This window comes from Rhinatrema bivittatum, chromosome 13 (genome assembly GCF_901001135.1).
Source record: "Rhinatrema bivittatum chromosome 13, aRhiBiv1.1, whole genome shotgun sequence".
Lineage (NCBI taxonomy): Eukaryota > Metazoa > Chordata > Amphibia > Gymnophiona > Rhinatrematidae > Rhinatrema > Rhinatrema bivittatum.
Window position 1 is genome coordinate 1,081,355 of NC_042627.1, and position 13,694 is coordinate 1,095,048.

At 44.5% G+C, this 13,694-nt stretch overlaps 1 protein-coding gene across 8 annotated transcripts in view; it reads left to right on the forward strand.

The window, feature by feature from the left end:
* Positions 1–13,694, forward strand: part of ZFP91 (ZFP91 zinc finger protein) — a 151,947-nt gene that overhangs the window by 16,713 nt on the left and 121,540 nt on the right. For 6 of the 8 annotated variants that reach the window (XM_029574761.1, XM_029574752.1, XM_029574756.1 and 3 more), the window contains exon 2: positions 3,618–3,652. In XM_029574761.1, the coding sequence (XP_029430621.1) occupies positions 3,618–3,652 (35 nt within the window). The remainder of the gene's footprint in view (positions 1–3,617; positions 3,653–13,694) is intronic. The other 2 variants (XM_029574755.1, XM_029574758.1) reach the window with 1 other exon arrangement.

Genomic DNA, 13,694 nt, shown 5'->3' on the forward strand with positions numbered 1-13,694 from the left:
GTGTTGAGTGGTCCGGATAATGTTTGACAACGGCGGAATCATTCTTTCGGCTTCCAGGACATGAGAGATCTGTTGCAGGCTCCTGTTTTTCATGAAGATCTGACTTGATTTTGTCTTACAGTTTGGCCCTTGATAGGTCTCACTTGCTGAAATGTGGATGCTCTGTGGCAGTGATTTCCACCTTGCTAAGAGCTGGAAAGGTCTTCAATTCCTTGGCCTATATGCGGGTTTGGCTAGTGTTTGAGGCCTGGTGTGAGGATTGAGGTACTCTTCCTTGTTCAGTCAAGATCCTGCTCATTTTGGAATTTTTGTAGGATGGCTTGAATAAAGGCTTGGCACTTAATTCCTTAAAGGTACAAGTATTGCCTCTTGCCTGTTTCAGAGGTCAGGTGAATGATGGATACTTGTTGACTCATATTGATGTGGCCCGTTTCCTGAAAGGAGTGAAACATGTTATTCGTCCTTTGCGGTTTCCAGTGCCCTTATGGGAGTCTTAATTTGGTATTGGATTTCATAGCAGGCCCTAGGTTTAGACCGATGCGTAACCTGACCTTGTGGTTGCTGACCTTGAAAATGTGTTTCTCATGGAAATTTGTTCTGCGCATAGTGTTTCCGAACTGCAGGCCTTGTCTTGCCGGGAGCCATTCCTCCAGGGGCGGTACAGCTGCATACTGTTCCTTCTTTTTCCCGTTGATGGCAGGGCTGAATTAGCCATGCTGTCATGGGATCTGTCAATCAGGTCCGGGAGGCGGAGCTTTACCAAGCAGAGGCTAGATTTTTGCTCTCTGCGCCTGCACGTGTGTTCCCGCGCAGGAAAGTAACAGATTCTCCTCAGTCTGTTCTTTCTGCGCACGGGATCGCACGCGGAGCTGACTTCTCCTTAGCGTTTTTTGTTTATACAGGAACTGTCGAAAAAATCGGGTTTTAAACCCTGTACATGTGACAAAGTAATATCGGTCATGGATGGCCATGACCGATGTTACAGATGCCTCGTGCCAAATCACAATCAAAGAGACTGAATTTTGTGCTTGAATGTCCCCTAGGGCCCAAAAACAACGGGCCTATCGGATGAGGGAACTATTCAGTTTATCGGAGCCATCAGAGGCTCATTCTTCACCTGGCCCCTCGACAACACTGGCTCCATCCCAAAAAAGAGCAGTGTCGTGGGATCCTTGACCCTCCAGGCCTGGAGGTAAGGACTTATCACGGCGCCCTAGACCATCGGATCAGGGACCTGATCCGAGGGACCGAGACAGAGATTCGGCCTTACTAATGAAGGTGGCGCCGTCCTCAAAACACCGCCCGCACAAGACGCCGGGAACAGCGCAGACGGCATAGACAGTGTCGCAAGCAACGCATACGGAGGATTTTAAAAATTCAGCAGTTAGTGTTCTGAATTATTTTTATGGAGATATAAATGTTTAGAGTTTAGGTATGCCTACTTTTATAAATTTCATTCTCCAAGCATAAGCAAAATAATCTAATGGATCCTGGGTTGATATTATGGTCGCATAGTTTCTAGAGCTTTCATAATGCTTTATTTTTATTTATTTAAAAATTTTTTTCTATACAGTCGTTAAGTTAAATACCATCACAACGGTTTACAGAAGGGCACGATAAAGAGAAATATGGGTGGTATAGATTACAAATTACTCGTGTGCCATCATAGTACGGTAACAATTTAAAATAATAAACTAGATGTGTAAGTTAAACCTGATTGTTAGGAACAAATTGGGCAGCTTGATTTTAACATTAATATGCTTATGTAGGTTACTAAAAACTTGTAGCTTGGTGCATCCTTATCGCTCAACTATTTTTCTCCTTTTCTTTCTCTTTATAAAATGCTTGTTTAAAAAGCCAGGTTTTCAGATTAGTTTTGAATAATTTCAGATGTGTCTGTAGTCTTATTTCGAGTGGCTTGGTATTCCAGAGTACAGGACCAGCCAGTGACAGTGCTCTTTCCCTTACTTGCGTGAGATGTGCTGATTTGACAGAGGGGACAGTTAGTAGAGCTTTATTTGCAGATCTCAGGTTTCTTTGTGGTACATGCACGTGCAGTGCCGTGTTAAGCCAGTCGGCTTTATCATCGTGGATTAGTTTATTGAATTTATGCAGGATGTCCTATGCAAAAGCCATTGCTTGGTGCCGCCCCCCCCCCCCCCCCCCCCCGGTTTAATGTATTCTGCAGAGCCTAAATGTCATTTTATTATAGGTAAATGAATTTTTGGTAATTTAATCTTAAAATTGTTTTTTTGGCGCAACTTTCCTCGGTGCAGTCTGTATCCGGCCTCTTATATTCTTAAATAGTTGGGTTATTTTTTGTATCTTACAACTTTTTTCTTTCTTGTGCAATTGTATTTCACTAACAATTCAAAATCTAGTTGTTTGATTTCAGTTTGCCTATTTTTCGTACATTCCTCAAGAAGAAGGCCAATGGCTTCACAAAGTGACCCAGTACAAATGTACCATGATGTCCCAGATCTTCATGACATGTGGTTTGCCTGGAGGCCAATCTCAAGAGCTCATGAAAAAACTCTTTGGGACACAAGTCTAGGCCACCTGCATTGGCATCAAAGGCCCCAGGAAATTTGCAAGATTGCGATATGATGTTCCTTTCACACATTCACATCCTATTACTGCTTGGATAGGGACTCCCAATGCAACAGCATGTATGGTCACTTTCTTCTGATAGGCCTCTTTCATGTTTAGAATCTAATGCTATTCCCACTAGGACCTATTTTTATTATATCTTAGATGCTCTAAAAAAAAACAAAATACAAAAATATAAAATGGCTAATTGCCAAAAACCTTATTGCCAGTTGGCACTGTTGCTTTTTTTTTTTTTTTTTGTTCATGGCAGACTGTTTAGCTAGGAAATCTCCTCTTGTAAGGACAGAATATCCGGCTCTCTGAGAAAGGTCTTACCTATAACTAACTAATATTCTCTCAGGACAGCAGGATATCTGTCCTCCCTGAACCCACCCTTGTCCCCAGGAGACTACAGTTCTAGTAGCTATGTGATCATCTCAGCAGCCAGGCTTCAGCAGAAGGTGCCATACCACCTGTGAGGGCTGATATGCTGCTGTCCTAACAGAACATCTGTTACAATGAAGTAGCTTTTGCTATATTAGTTACTGTTGTGCTGATCCTCACCAGAACCCCCTTATAGGCATTACACTACCAAATGAATAGTTAAAGAAAAGAGTGGCAGGAGTGGTTTTAATTACAAAAAAAAAAACCCAACAACAAAAAATGGGACCTCAGAAATGGGAACAAGGAAAGAGGTAGCAATTCAACAACTACTCCTGTTTTTATATTCTCCCTGTTCTCATATACTGATCTGAAGCAGATCAAAGATAAGTGGTTGAGAGTACATCATGTATAACAGCTTTTCAGTTTCTAACTTTATTTTTAAATATTTGGGTGAAACATTTGCCTTTCAACAGGTGATTAACATTTCTAGCTGAAACTGCTGGTTTCAAATCTTGTTTCTCTTTATTTTGGATGTATTCTGAATGATTTTCTGTGACTTAATTCAAATGTTTAATGTTTAGAAGATACTGATAATTTCACATTTTTATGTGTTTGGTAACTTATATTTGTTTTTTTCCCCCTAGCAGTTATGTGGAAAAAGAAGATTCACCCAACAAAGGTAAGACCAGCCTCTTTTGTTTTCCCTTATCTCTTTTCTGATTTTTTTAAGTGTAGTGTGTGCTGTGTTAAGGATGTTACATTATTGGTTTTCATCCTTCATATGGTTTTTCTCATATCAAGTCCTCCTGCTATGTTTCTGATGTACCATAGATACCATGCTCCCAAGTCTCTCACAATATTTCAAGCCACAAGTTTTGCTGTCAATTTCAAATAGCCTTAAATGTATATTTGCAGGTGTTTTAAAGGTTAAGTATTGTAAATGTATTGCTGTGCAAATGTGTTTTAGACAATGGCAATATCTGTTTGAAAAATAACTGTATGTGTACGATTATGCAGTTGTTCTCCACTGCAATTCTTTAGTAATCCAGTGGGGACTGGTATGGCATTTAGTGTTCTCCATAATCTCCAGCCTATTTGCTTTTATTTATATTTATGGACCTCACTTTGGCTACCAAGCTCTTTGGGCTGGAATGGAGCAGAATAGGACTCTGCATTGATAAGTGATGTGTTGCCTTAAAAGTTCATCATGAAGATGAAGCCACACCCAACCATTTCTTTGAATGGAAGGTATGCTCACATCTTCCTTTATGCCACTGTAACAAAATCAACCTTATGTCAAGGCTCTGTTTCTTGCCGATTCTGGGAGAGAATTTATAAGATGCTGGGTGGCAATTTTGCAGAATATTTGGTGCCTTAGCATACGGTTTTTATTAGGGATGTGAATCGTTTTAGGACGATTAAAATTATCATCCGATAATTTTAATATTTATCGTTATAAATCGTTAGAATCGTGAGCCGGCACACTAAAACCCCCTAAAACCCACCCCCGACCCTTTAAATTAAATCCCCCACCCTCCCGAACCCCCCCCAAATAACTTAAATAACCTGCGGGTCCAGCGGCGGTCCGGAACGGCAGCGGTCCGGAACGGGCTCCTGCTCTGAATCTTGTCGTCTTCAGCCGGCGCCATTTTCCAAAATGGCGCCGAAAAATGGCGGCGGCCATAGACGAAAAAGATTGGACGGCAGGAGGTCCTTCCGGACCCCCGCTGGACTTTTGGCAAGTCTCGTGGGGGTCAGGAGGCCCCCCACAAGCTGGCCAAAAGTTCCTGGAGGTCCAGCGGGGGTCAGGGAGCGATTTCCCGCCGCGAATCGTTTTCGTACTGAAAATGGCGCCGGCAGGAGATCGACTGCAGGAGGTCGTTCAGCGAGGGTTCCGGCGCCTCGCTGAACGACCTCCTGCAGTCGATCTGCCGGCGCCATTTTCCGTACGAAAACGATTCGCGGCGGGAAATCGCTCCCTGACCCCCGCTGGACCTCCAGGAACTTTTGGCCAGCTTGTGGGGGGCCTCCTGACCCCCACGAGACTTGCCAAAAGTCCAGCGGGGGTCCGGAAGGACCTCCTGCCATCCAATCTTTTTCGTCTATGGCCGCCGCCATTTTTCGGCGCCATTTTGGAAAATGGCGCCGGCTGAAGACGACAAAATTCAGAGCAGGAGCCCGTTCCGGACCGCTGCCGTTCCGGACCGCCGCTGGACCCGCAGGTTATTTAAGTTATTTGGGGGGGGGTTCGGGAGGGTGGGGGATTTAATTTAAAGGGTCGGGGGTGGGTTTTAGGGGGTTTTAATGTGCCGGTTTTTCGATTTTTCGATTTTTCACGATTTTTAACGATATTTTACCCCCCCAAACGGCAACAATACGATTCCCTCCCCCTCCCAGCCGAAATCGATCGTTAAGACGATCGAGGACACGATTCACATCCCTAGTTTTTATTGCTTAATATCACAAATCAAATGTTACAATTTTTTTTCCCCGTGGACAAGTAGGATGGTAGTCCTCATTCATGGGTGACATCAACCGGTGGAGCCCGGTACGGAAAACTTATGTCAAAGTTTCTAAAACTTTGAGCTTCATTGAGCATGTCACATTGGCCAAGTGGGGTCCCTTCAGTCTTTCTTTTTCCGTGGAGCCACAGTGTCACAGTCTCTTGAGTCTCAACTATGGCTTTCAGAGGTAGACTGTCCAACAAAGTTGGATTCGTCCAGATGTAAAAAACATTGCTGCTTGGTTGTCCATCAAAAAGCAGGGATGTATGGGATCTTACCTCCTGTGTCACGAGGTGGTCCAACTTTGGACTTGGGCCCTTTCATGGCATTGTGCTCAGTGCCATGTACCTGGTTGGTTTGGATAATGGGATGGCCTTAGTCTGTCCTTTTGACACCAAGAATGGTCCCTGGATCAGGGTAGCATATTGTGTTTTCTGCCTTTGGGGGGACCCCAGAGATTGCAGCTCCCTGGAACAGCAAGGTTACTCTCTTCATGAACAGGACACAGAGAAAACTAGACTCTGATGCTTTCACTCTTCATTGGGCTCAGAAACTTCTGTTTGCGCATCCTTCAGTTCCACTGGCCAAGAAGATTTTATAAATGCTCAGAGGACAAGGGAACTATGATTCTCATAGCCCTCATTTGGTTAAGGCAGATTTGGTTTCTGCTCCTTCGTGAGTTGTCTATCAGGAAATTGATAGATTAGGGACTTCCCCAACTCTCATTACTCGGAATCAAGGCAGGTTGCAGCATCCCAACCTCCAAGTCCTGGCTCACACAGCTTGGATGTTGAGAGGCTAATATTGCAACGCCTTGCTCTGAGTATGTGTTTTGTGTCCTCTTGGCTTCCAGGAAACCTTCCACCAGAAAGTCCTATAGACTGAAGAGGAAGTGTGCTGTATGGTGGAAGTAAAGGGCCTTAGTCCCCTTCTGTTACACACAAACTGCTTGATTACTTTCTACATCTGAAGACCAACTCAGTCAGGGTTATCCTTTGTGCAACTGTGCATATCATCGTCATGTAGAAGGAAAGCACATCTCTGTACAGCCTTTAGGTTATATGCTTCATGTGGGGTCTACTTCAACTGAAGCTTCCCATATAATTTCCTGCTATGTCATGGGACCTCAGTGACATTGTATAATGAGTTATGAATGATTGTTAATATTTTATATTGGGCTCTGTATTTGATGGACAACCAATGTAATAATTGTAATATGGGAGAAATATGCTCATATTTGCTGCAGCCCATTAGTAATCTTGTGGTAGCATTCTGTAATATCTGTAAAGAGTGAATTGTTGATTCAGGTAAACCCAGTAGTAATGAATTAAGGTAGTCAAATTCACTGAACATTAAGGTTTGTAACACAGTCCTGTAGTCATCTAAGCGTAGTAGTGCTTTTAACCTTTTCAATATATTTAATTTGTAGTATCCATTTTTCATTTTTAGGTTTGTGTTTTTTTCATGGTTAGTCCACTGTCAATGATTATTCTTAGATCTCGTCCATGTTCTGATAGCTGGTGGGTTGAGCAGCCTTTTTAGGTTTAGGCCCCGTTCTCAGGTTTTTCTGTGGCGCCTCATGGTAGGCCGTGGCGGTGTTTACATGTTTTTGTTCTGTGCATATCTGCCTTGCATCTGGGCCTGCAGTCAGTTTGTGCCTGCACAACTAGATGGGGTGTCCACCTGGGCCGTGTACTTGGACTTCCAAAATTTTTGTGCATCCAGTTTTTGGACATCCAGGTTGGGTGTCCTGATGATAGATGTCCCTTTTCTTGGACATCATTATTTTGGTCAGATGTGCAGTTAGACGCTGTTGAGCATGTTAATAGTGGATGCATACCATGGTGCCAGAAATAAAGAAGCCTGAGTGCCTTGTGGTGTGTGCTGCTTGCCATCTTAGGGCATTGTAGCGTGGCATACCCTCTATCAACTCTGCCTGGAGGTTCAAGGGGAGTTCTCTGGCAGTTTTTGCTAAACCTGGCATTTCTCTAATGTAACGGGAATGGGACCGGAGTGGGATGTGTCAGATGTTTCACCAGGTTTTGAGGCCCCACCCTAACTGGATTGTCAGCAGAGGAAGAACACTCAGTGGGTGCTAGACCCTTGTCCCCTACTTCTGGCATGGATCTTTCCACCTTTTTTTCTTGGATGTGTTGCGACGCGGAAGACGCATGGAAAGAAGAGATGTCAGACAGGATTCTAATGAAGCCAGGAAGTCATCCCCCGTGAAGTCACTTCAGGCAGGCCTTTTATTATGCTGCGTTACATATTATTTGTGTATACAATCACATCCTTAATGACAACAATATTCTCAGAGACATAGCTACTAATTATTATGGTTAACTCATGTTACTATCTTCGTGAGAGCAAGCAGGCATTCTGTGCTTAGGGCAAAGGTTGTTTGTGCTAAGAGCAAGGTCTGTAGGAAAGCAGACTCTGTGTCTGTTCAAATAAGTAAATACTGAGAAGTGTTGATATAAACAGATTCAGCTTCGTGGCTTGCCAACCAAAGAGAAAAAGCTTACATCTCCACAGGATGGACTTTTTCAGGGGCTGGAGAGGACTGTCAATAAGGCTTGGAAGTGATAAGGAATGGCAGGTTGGGGGTAGTAAGGAATGGCAGGGGATTGTGTGTTGTGTGTGTATGGCTGGGGAGAGTGGAAGGGGGGTGTATGTTGCCCTAGTTAACTTCTCTCTCTTCCCTACTCATACCTCCAGCTAGTAGGGTTTAGGTTCTCTGCTGGCTTGCTGCTCTCATTATCCTCTTTTTGGGCCAACAGAGCTTGGAATCCCTGTTCCATTGTTCTCACAGCACTTCTTTTATTGCACCAGAGTTTGGGCTGCCTGCTCCAATGACATCTAGCCACTGCTTACAGTAGGTAGGCCTATTTTCTGTTTCTTTTTTTTTTTAAAACCATAAAACATTTCTTTGAGGGCAGGCAGGATGGTAGTCCTCACATATAGGTAACATCAGATGGAGCCCGGCATGGAAAACTTCTGTCAAAGTTTCCAGAACTTTTGACTTGGCATACTGAGAATCCCCAGCATGCCCTATACCACGTGTCCACACGGGGTCCCTCTTCAGTCTGGTTTTTTCCGTGGAGCTGTTGCATCGTGGTTTGAGTGAGCTCTTGGCTTTTTCCCGTCGATAGCAGGGCTGAATTAGCCATGCTGTCTGGGAGCGTTTTGCGACCAGTCAGTAGGCAGAGTTTTCTCAGTTAGTACAGAGTTTTGAACTCTGGCTGCGTGGTGAGCTTCCCGCCCAATTGCCTTGTTACCTCAGTCTCTTTTTTTCCGCGAGCAGTTTGCTTGTGGGGTTTTTTTTCTCCTCCATCTCTGAAGAGATTTTTTCTCAAATTTTGTTTTTTCTTCATTTCTTCTGGGCAGTGATGGCTCCTAAGCCATCGGGATTTAAGTACTGCCAATGTGGTAAAATTATGTCCATTACAGATGGACATAATTACTGCTATATATGCCTGGGACCGGAACACGACCAAGTCTCATGCCAGGACTGTGGTCGTATGTCCCCTAGGGCCCAAAGGAAGCGCGCAGAAAAAATCACGCGTCTAAAGATATCGTCCACACAGTCTTCACCGGGACTGTCTAAGAGACCGAAGAAGACTCCGTGTAAAAGGTCTGCTTCGCTAGAGGGTGCCTCGGCCAGGTCGGTCAATCCACCAGGGCCAGTGAAGGGAGTTGAGGCCGCAACTTCTCTTTCACAGAAATCCCTTCATGAGCCGCGTGGGTTTCAGTTCACTGAACCCACTCGATCCCGCTCATCGACGCCGAAGAAGTCTGGTCATAAAAAATCAAATCGGCCGAAGCAGGACGGCGTGTCGGCGCTGGGATGCACGCATTGGCGCATAGCCCGGCGCACGACGCATCGGTGCACCGATCGGCGCATAAAGGCCACACACCGCAGAGAAGCATCATGACTCAAAACATGCGAAGCTATCGATTCAACCTTGAATTCCGACGCACATGACACCAGTCTTGACGCAGCCTACACTGCTAAGTGAGGCATATCTTAAAAAGTCACAAAAAACTAAACATCTAACATCTTCAAAACCTAGTGACACATTCTGACCAGCATGTGGAACTAGTCTCTGTCCATGACTCTGACACCTCTAGCGAGGGTTATGATTCTGATGGGTCTTCAGTTAGTAGACCACAATCCCCTCGTCTTCTCTATAACTCAGGCCTGCCTCCTCAAGACTCGCTGATAGCAGCAATGCCTCCAGGACCAGGTCCATTTCCGGGACCTGCACAACCTTTTGCATCTAAAGCGATGTTACAAATTTCGCAGGCATTAAATACTTTTTTCCAGGATCTAAACACGGCACATCATCAGTCTTCACTTGCGCCTTTTCGGTCTTCGCCATTTGCATCACCAACTCCGCTCCTTCCGTCTCAGCCGTCAGCACCATCTCTAATCGCTGATCGACCAGACTTGCCATGGACATTGTCCCCTGGTTCATCCACAGGATTCCCATCTGATCCTCCAGGAGGTTTCCCAGAACCTTATTCCCCTCCCGAAGACTTGTCCTATGCAAAGTTCATTGAGAAAGTAGGCTCGCTTTTAAATTTCAAGACGGGAAAGATCCCTGATCCTAGGTCGGAGGTTTTTGGAATACTGAAAATATTCGAAATGCCTACAGAGCCAACAGCTCTACCACCACATATGGTGCTGGATACAATTCTTTGTAAAATGTGGGAGAAACCTTTTACCACCACAGCCACATCGAGGAAAACTTAAAGTACCGTATACGTAATTCAACAATTTACGATTCCACACAATTGCCACACAACTCAGTAGTGGAATCTGCACTATCAAAGGCGAAAAGGTCAAAACTTCATGCCAATTCACCAGGGAAGGATCATAAGTCTATGGATGACTTCGGCCATAAGGTATACCATTCGTCCATGCTAGCAACAAAAATTCAACACCATCAGTTTTACATAATCCAGTATTTGAATGTCTTCAGAGATCTTGTCCCTTATGTTTAGCCTCTGATAACACCCTACCACAACCATTTACAGACTTGGAAGAAGGGCTTCGCCATCAACTTCGATCTGTATATGAGTCGTTTGAGTCTTCCACAAGGTCTTTGGCTACAGCTATAGCAGCAAGACGAATGGTATGGTTGAGAGTGAGCGCAATTAGAGAAGACGTTCACGATACATTAGTGGACATACCATGTCTAGGAGACAATCTCTTTGGTGAGAAGTTTGGGGAAACCGTTATTCTTCTTAAAGAACAGAGTACTGCTGTACTGTCACTCACATCTCCTACGGACCCCTATACCTTGTCCAGAAAATTTTACCCTTCATTCAGGAAGAAATCCTACTCAAGAGCACCCTTTAAACCATACGGTACCTATCGAATGCAGAATTTTTCCCACCAGAGATACCAGTCTCAGACTCATCAATCCCGTGGACGACCTCATCAAAAACGACCACAAAAGCCAGCACTTCCTCAGAAACATTAATCTTTTTGAGCTATCCCGAGCTGCCTCCACCACCATACATAGGAGGTCCCCCTCCAGCTATTTTATGTCAATTGGGAGGCAATTACCTCAGACTGTTGGGTGCTGAACATCACAAGGGAAGGCTACCAGATAAATGTTGTAACACTCCCATGCCTCCCTCATATTCCTTCCCCTCGAAATACATCAACCCACTCACTGTACCATCAAGAACAGTTACAAAATCTACAAAGCCAAAATCTATTCAAAGAATTCCAATATCACAGGAAAATCAGGGATTCTACTCCCATTATTTTCTCATTCCAAAAAAGTCCAGAGGTCTTTGACCCATATTAGACTTACGGAATCTCAACAAACACATTCAAAAAGAAAAATTCAAAATGATGTCTCTCAAGACTATTCTTTCCCTCCTACAGCCCAACGACTGGCTATGTTCCATAGACTTGAAGGATGCGTACTGCCATATATCCATGCACCCTTCTTCCTGGTAATACCTTTGCTTTCAAGCTCAGAACAGCCACTATCAATACAAAGTTCTACCCTTTGGCCTATCTTCGGCCCCAAGAGTGTTCACAAAATGTTTAGCGGTGGTGGTGGCTCATCTCAGACAACTATGGATCCAGATTTTACCCTATCTGGATACTGGCTTTTAGTAGCCTCTGATCAGGCTATTCTACGGAATCACACGTACCAAACAATCAATTGCCTTCAGGCATTGGGCTTCATAATAAATTACGAGAAGTCCAACTTGCAACCGACCCAAACACTACAGTTCATTGGAGTGCTCATCAATACAACACAACAGAGAGCATACTTTCCGCAAGACAGGATTCAAACTCTATCCTCACTAGCTCCTCCAGCTACTGGGTCATATGGTGGCAGCTATCCATGTAGTTCCCTATACGAGACTACACATTCACCACCTACAATGGGGGGACTAAAGGATCAATGGTCTCAATACTTTCAACCCCTCTCAACCAGGATACAACTTAAACCTCAAAAGCGCATCGACATTCAATGGTGGAAAAACATCACCAACCTGACCTCGGGAGCACCTTTCCGGTTACCTCCCCATCAACTTATACTCACAACGGATGCATCAAGGAGGGGCTGGGGAGCTCATCTGAGCAACCTAAAGACTCAAGGTCTCTGGTCTCCTCAGGAGAGCACACAACAGATCAACCTCCTGGAACTTCGAGCCATTTGGAAAGTGCTTCAAACCTTCTCCCTTCAAGTTCGGGGCAAGCATCTCTTGGTATACACAGACAACCAAGTCGCCATGTTCTACATAAACAAGGAAGGAGGATCACGTTCTTGGATCCTCTGTCGGGAAACACTTTGAATACTGACGTGGGCAATAGCAAACAAAGTTTCAATGCAAGCCACTTACCTCCCAGACGAATTGCTTCAGGAGAATTTTTCATCCACACGAATGGACTTTGAACCGAGAAGTAGCAACAAGAATCTTTCAATGCTGGGGCAACCCAACAATAGATCTCTTTGCCACAGAGAACAACTGTCAGACACAAACATTTTTGCTCCATTTACCCGAGCAAACTTCGTCATGCTCCAGATGCCTTTCTCATCCCATGGACGGAGGTCTTGCTCTACGCTTACCCTCCCACTCCGTTAATATCAAGAACAGTTCAAAAATGCATCCGAGACACAGCAGATATGATCCTTATAGCTCCAGCATGGCCAAGGCAGCCCTGGTATCCGTATCTCATGCGACTCTCCATTCGCCCACCAATTCCACTGGAGAACCATCTACGTCTGTTGACTCAGGAAGGGGAGGGGGGGGCCCTCCTTCATCCAGTGCATCGTTCCCTCCACCTGACAGCTTGGAGGTTGAAAGGCATTTATTAAGCCACCTGGGACTGCCATCTCAACTTGAAGACATTCTCATTGCATCCAGGAAACCTTCAATCAGACATAACTATGCAGGAAAGTGGCATCGTTACACAGAATGGTGCAAACTGCGACAACTAGATCCTTTCTCATCAACAGCCACACAACTAGAACATAAGAAAATGCCATACTGGGTCAGACCAAGGGTCCATCAAGCCCAGCATCCTGTTTCCAACAGTGGCCAACTCCTAGAGTATCTCCATACTCTCTACCTGGCTGGTTTAGCATTGGCTTCCGTTCGTGTGCATGTTAGCACTATTGCAGCTTTCCACCACTCTCATAATGGACTTCCCATTTCTACTTCTCCAGATTCATGCGGGGCATGCTACATCTACGGCCACCGGTGTCAACGCCACCTATACCATGGAATCTCAATATAGTCCTTGAACAACTAATGCTGCCTCCTTTCAAGCCATTAGATTCATGCCACATTAAATACCTAACATGGAAAACGGTATTTCTAGTGGCACATCAGCACGGAGAGTAAGGGAGCAGCAAGCCTTGGTTCACTATTCTCCTTATTTAGAATTGTACCATGATTAAGGTCACTCTTCGGCCTTGTCCTACTTTTCTTCCTAAAGTAGTATCGGCTTTCCACATAAACCAGTCAATTGGCAATGTAATCTTCAAACCTAAACCTCATCATAATGACTGAGACAAGCTTCTGCACTCTTTAGACTGTAAAAGAGCGTTGGGTTATTACAAACAAAGGACTCAATCTCAAAGAAGACCATTTCAATTGTTCCTCTTCTTTAACCCTAATAATCCAAACCAGACTGTCTCCAAAAGAACCATTGTTAGTTGGTTATACCAATGCTTTGAA